The sequence below is a fragment of the Adiantum capillus-veneris genome, chromosome 9, assembly GCF_014529385.1.
Source record: "Adiantum capillus-veneris isolate H3 chromosome 9, ASM1452938v2, whole genome shotgun sequence".
Lineage (NCBI taxonomy): Eukaryota > Viridiplantae > Streptophyta > Polypodiopsida > Polypodiales > Pteridaceae > Adiantum > Adiantum capillus-veneris.
Genome location: NC_140939.1, coordinates 153,440,272 through 153,445,813, shown reverse-complemented (window position 1 = coordinate 153,445,813; position 5,542 = coordinate 153,440,272). Strand labels below are relative to the sequence as shown.

Sequence of the window (5,542 nt, the reverse complement as noted above, 5' to 3'; positions counted from 1 at the left end):
ATATAGCTCTACAATTTAAACCCAAGAAGTAGTCTTTGTAATGCTATATTTTTGGACATAATTGCATAAAGGGTTGAACAAGATCTTTTCAAATGTAGATTTTCAAATTACACGAAAGTTCTTTTAGATGGGTCATATCGCCACCGAGGACGCAATCAAAAATAAAATAAAAGTTGAAGAATTATCAGGGTAGGTGGAACTGTGTGGGGTAGCTGAAAAAAGGACCTGTGGGACCAAACCATTACAAACTGGTGAAATGGAGATATAGGTAGAGAGAGAGGGAGAGAAATTGACAAATGAGAGCAAAAAGGTAATGAGAGGGAAATACAGAGGAGAGGGAGGATATGTATAAAAGTGTAGAGAGAGATAACACTTTGTACTCAACATCAACTGAAATTGTCAAGATTTATAGGCTTTTTTACCATCGATATTATAAGAAAAGAGGATTTAAAGTTATCGAGGTGGGATTACACTAGACCTATGGCAAGGGGGGAGAGAGAGAGAAAGAGAAAGAGTACTTTTCTACATCTGCTTTTATGAAAATTTTCAAAAGCGAGGGGTTTGAGGGTAAGAGAGGCCGCGCCGTTTTACTAGTGAACCTTGAAATGTGTTAATAGAGTCGTGCTATTTATTTAGAGTGGCTACGCCAGGACTCGGGAGGCTATGGGGGAACAGTGGTGTCATTAATTAAGCAGTGTTTACACAGCCAGGACTCGGGGAACTATTTGTGAGATAGTAGTGGAACTACAAAGGCTGTCGATAACACTGGCTTACCACAAGGTGGCCATGGATGATGAAGGGCTGCTCCTCCTGCTGCCAGCCAAGCTAGTTCTGGACTCTTTCCGATCCCGAGGTCCCTCCGAGCGCCCGTGTGCCAGGAGAAAACGCAGGAGAAAGAAATGGCCATTGTGGTGCTGTCTTGGGAGCCCAAAACATCTTGATGGAGGTGCCCAACGGCCTCCTGTTTGTGCAGAATAATCTCTTTTGTAGCTCCTCACCTTGTAGGGATGCTTCCTCAGCCTGCCCTTCAATATTTTGCTCACGTGCTCTCCAATGGTGTTAAGGTGGTTCACCACGTCCAAGGGAATCTTCTCTGTGTGTCTATGTACAAATATGGCCTAGAATCACACAGAGCTTTGGGTAATCGATTGGTTATCATCCTTGTGGATGCAGGGTACTTGCACGATGCGCATACATTATTCGACAAGTTAGCTCATCCAAACAGCTCCTCTTTGAATACACTCATTGCAGGGTATACGAATCGTGAGGAACCACATGAAGCCCTTGGCCTCTATCAGAGGCTACAGAATCATGTTTCTCTGCACTTAAGTGCACATAATTTTGTGGCATTGCTGAAGGCTTGTGCAAAGATCAAAGACCTGGAAAGATGCCTAGAAGTCCATAGTGAGATTGCTCGATTGTGTATGGAAGACGATGTTTTTGTGGGCAGCTCACTTGTTGATATGTACACCAAATTTGGTTCATTGACCAAAGCGCAACAGACTCTTAACAAACTTTCAACTCGAAATGTAGTCTCTTGGAATGCTCTCATGGCAGGGTATGCAAAGCATGGGTATGGGGAGGAAGCACTTCATTGTTTCAACCAAATGCAGCTTGAAGGTATCACGCCAGATTCTGTCTCATATTTGTGTAGTTTGAAAGCTTGTGGCATTTCTGGGGCATTACTTAAGGGCCAAGAATTACACGCTGAGATTGAAAGGAGAAACCTTTTGTTTGTAGATGCTGCCATTGGTAATACTTTGGTGGATATGTATGTCAAATGCGGGTCAGTTGCAATTGCACGGCAAGTATTTGATAGACTCCCGACTCGTAATGTGGTCACCTGGACCAACTTAATTGCAGGACTTGCTGAGCATGGTGATGCAGAGACAGCATCAAGATGTTTTGATCAAATGCGAGCTGAGGGTATTTCTCCCGATGCTGTTGCAGTAGTTTGTGGCTTGAAAGCTTGCAGAATCGTCGAAGTAGATGATGATAGCGACAAAGAGTTAGATGTTGAAATGGAAGAGGAGCAGGCTGAAAGAAGAGGCTCTCAACGTGAGCTTGAGAGAACGCATTCACAAGGGACATCTTTCAGTACAGTGGCCCCTTCTCACAAAGAGCAAGTACAAGGCAACATCGATGTCTTAAATGGAGAAAAGGATTTAATTGTTGGAAACACTTTGATTGATATATACGCCAAATGTGGTGCTCTTCGCAAGGCACAGAAGATTTTTGACAGCCTCTTGAGCCAAGACAAGGTGTCGTGGAATATATTGATCGCAGGGTATGCTGAACATGGTTATGGCCGTGAAGCATTGAAGCAATTTGAGCAGATGCAGTTGTCTGGCTTTCGTCCAGATATTGTCACTTATGTCTGCATCCTAAAAGCATGTGGCACGTTAGGAGCCTTAGAGGCGGGCCTTAAAATCCACAGTGACATCACGAAGAAGGGATTGTTAGAAGCAGACCTCTTAATTGGAAGCACATTGGTGGACATGTATGCAAAGTGTGGCTCTCTGGAAATGTCACATCAAGTGTTTGACATGCTTCCAGTCCAAAATGTCGTCGCTTGGACGTCGCTTATGGCTGGATATACAAGGCATGGGTTTGGGGAGGAAGCAATCAAACTATACGACCAAATGCAACCAAAGGGTGTGTCTCCAGATGTGGCTACAGTCGTCAGCCTTCTAAAAGCTTGTATTAACATTGGGGCCACAGATAAGGGTCGAGAAATACATGCTGAGATTGAGAGACGAGGATTTTTGGAAAGGGATCTTGCTGTTGGCAATGCTTTGGTTGACATGTATGCCAAGTGTGGCTCCCTCTCCAAGGCTCAAAGTCTGTTCGATAACCTCCCTCTTCATGATGTTGTCTCTTGGAACTCACTTATTGCAGGATATGTTGGACATGGGCGTAGTGAGGAAGCACTAGAGTGGTTTGCACAGATGCAACATGAGGGGGTATCTCCAGATGCTGTCACTTATGCTAGCAGCCTGCAGGCTTTTAGCAAGATCAGAATCATGGACTGGAGAGATGAAATGCTCGCTGCAATCAATGGAACGGGTCTGAAAGGAGAGTTTTCTGTTGGCAACCCTTTGATGAACATCGCTGGAAAATGCAGCTTGCTAGTTAATGCAAGTGCGCACTAAATCTCTGCAATTATTGCTTTGGTTTTGGTACCTATTACTCATGATTGTGATGAGGACACATTGGAGCACTTGGGCAGATACAACATCAAGGGGTCTTTCCAGATTCCATCCCGTTTTTGAGTTGTTACTGGAGCCATGGAAGTTGGTTATAGAAGGATAATGCAAACGAGTATGATATAAAGTGGTCTATTGTGACAATATGATTGAGTCTGTAACCATGGATCAGATTATACTGATGTTTCATGGACTGATGGCATTTTAGATAGACTGAACACCATGAGTGTGCTTAAGCATTGCCTCAAGCGTATGGCTGTCTCCCTTGATGCTGTCACTATAGCTTGCTTCTTGAAGCTTGCTGCATTAGAAAACCTTGTCCCAGGCAAAGGATTGCAGTTTGAGATTGTTCAAGGGGTACTCGTGGAAAATGATTATAAGCTCGGCAACAGTTATGGACTATGCATGGAAAATGTGATCCTTGTAGTCTAGTCTTTGAGTGGCTTCCTATCAAGAAATCTGTTGTGGGGTGTTTAGAGAGCTAGAAGTAAACTTTGTCACAGATCATACCAAACAGGTTGTAAAGAGGGACACTCTGATTGTCACTTTTTACACAACATGAAAATGGATGCTATCCTCACCCTCCCATGGTAGCTTCTACCTGTGCTCATCATACCATTAGGATTCTGTGCATTGTCTCATCATGGGCGATCAACACAAAAGCAAGGCTTTCCACGATCTCCACAACAGCAAGGCTTTGTCCAACATCAATGGAACCTCAGGAAGAAAGAGCTAGTTAGGCAGATTATTATTCTTGAGTGGGAATTCACAGATACAGAAAACCATCAGTATTGAAATGAGCTGGTACTTCTCTGACTAGTAGCTATACATGGCCATGGGTGTTAAGAGTAGAATGCAGAGTTGCTGGAAGGTTTTCAATCATCTCTGTTCTGATTGCGGAGAAGCAAGATTGAAGAATTTTCTTCCAGGCTTGTCATCTGAGGGTTCTTTGTAGGTTTGCAGGAGCAACTTTAGTAGCATCTTTAGTCCCTTTCTAATTTGGAAAACCAAAACCAAGAGAGCCTCTCCTAATGCAGCTCGAGTGGAAAAGGTTTTCCCGTGAGAAATAATGGAACTCCTGCACTTCCAATTAACCCTTGATAGGGTAGCTCTTATGGTGTATCACAAGACAATTTTTAAGCCTCTGCATTCTCCAAGAAGGATCTATGGCCAGGATGGGGTGAAGCTGGACCAAGGCTTTATGCAAGAAGTCTGGCAAAGTTTTGTTAGTTGGACAGTGAAAAAACAGATGCATAATGTTCTCCCTCTGCTGATTACATCTTTTGTGTATTTTTGTGCTCAATCCAAATTGATGAGTTCGTGGAACTAACGATCCACTTGAGTGCAATTTTCTCACAGAGGGCAAAATCGGCAAAATAAATGCCACTTGAATTGGTTTGCTATGCTTCACAACCACTAGCTAAGCAAAAGGTGTTTAAGCACCTCCAAAAAGCCCATCTAAAATCATCCCTAAAGAACAAAAATTGTGTCATCAACAGACTGTTGAAGACACAAATCTTTTACCAGCTCGAGGAACTTTAATGCCTTTGAAGTGTCCTTTAAGCATTTGTTCAGCCCAAGGCATCGATTGCACTTGCAAAGAGAAGTGGGGCCAGTGGATAGCCTTGCCTATAGATCTCCTTGAAGGGAAGGTTTTTAAAACTAAACTATTGAAATGCCACCTTTGCCCCAACATTTCCAAACAATCTGAGAACATTTTTGATAAATGTTTTGGCAAGACCGAGATCACGGATCCGAGGCAAAAAATAATGTCCCATTCAGTTATGTCAGAGGCTTTGCCAAAACTCTATTTTTAAAACATTTGAGTCCTGCTGGGTTTCTCTGCATGTTCCAAGCTTCATCACACACATGCAAGCAAGCTTCAATGATCATGAAAGTTAATGTTGCTATTTATTGGGAGGGCATCCAGAATTAATATCCCTTTGATGAATCCTTTTTGATATTTAAGAATAATAGTATCCATTCAGGGGGGCAATCCTCTCAGAGAAATATTTTGTACATAGAAACATGGTAGGAAATTGGTCTCCAGTTAGTCAAGTCCTCCGTTCTTTCCCTCTTCTATGTATACTTTAAAAACTTGAATGTGTTATCTTTGTAAGACATTAAAACCCATTTGATAAACCATCCAAACCAGGGGTCTTTCCCTTTTTGAGATTCTTAACAATGTCCTTGGTCTCCCCTTCAGATAGAGGCTGTTCAAGAATGTTTGCTATACTTGGAGCCAAAGTTGTTTTCCTCAAGAGGGCAATTTGAGCCCTTGCTTGTGTGATAGCCTTTGATCTTAAGGGGGGATTAGAGAATGCCTTTTTAAGTGC

The 5,542-nt window shown here is 42.7% G+C and overlaps 1 protein-coding gene across 1 annotated transcript; it reads left to right on the top strand.

Annotated features, from left to right (window-relative positions):
- Positions 1 to 583: 583 nt before the first annotated feature.
- On the top strand, positions 584 to 5,118 carry LOC147451415 (pentatricopeptide repeat-containing protein At3g09040, mitochondrial-like). Its single transcript, XM_086520323.1, has one exon. It carries the CDS (start codon positions 1,008 to 1,010, stop codon positions 3,150 to 3,152), a length of 2,145 nt encoding a protein of 714 aa, XP_086376449.1. The 5' UTR covers positions 584 to 1,007; the 3' UTR covers positions 3,153 to 5,118.
- Positions 5,119 to 5,542: the final 424 nt, after the last annotated feature.

Excerpts from the sequence above, each read along its gene's own strand:
- LOC147451415 (XM_086520323.1), top strand. The coding sequence starts at position 1,008 with ATGCTTCCTCAGCCTGCCCTTCAATATTTTGCTCACGTGCTCTCCAAT.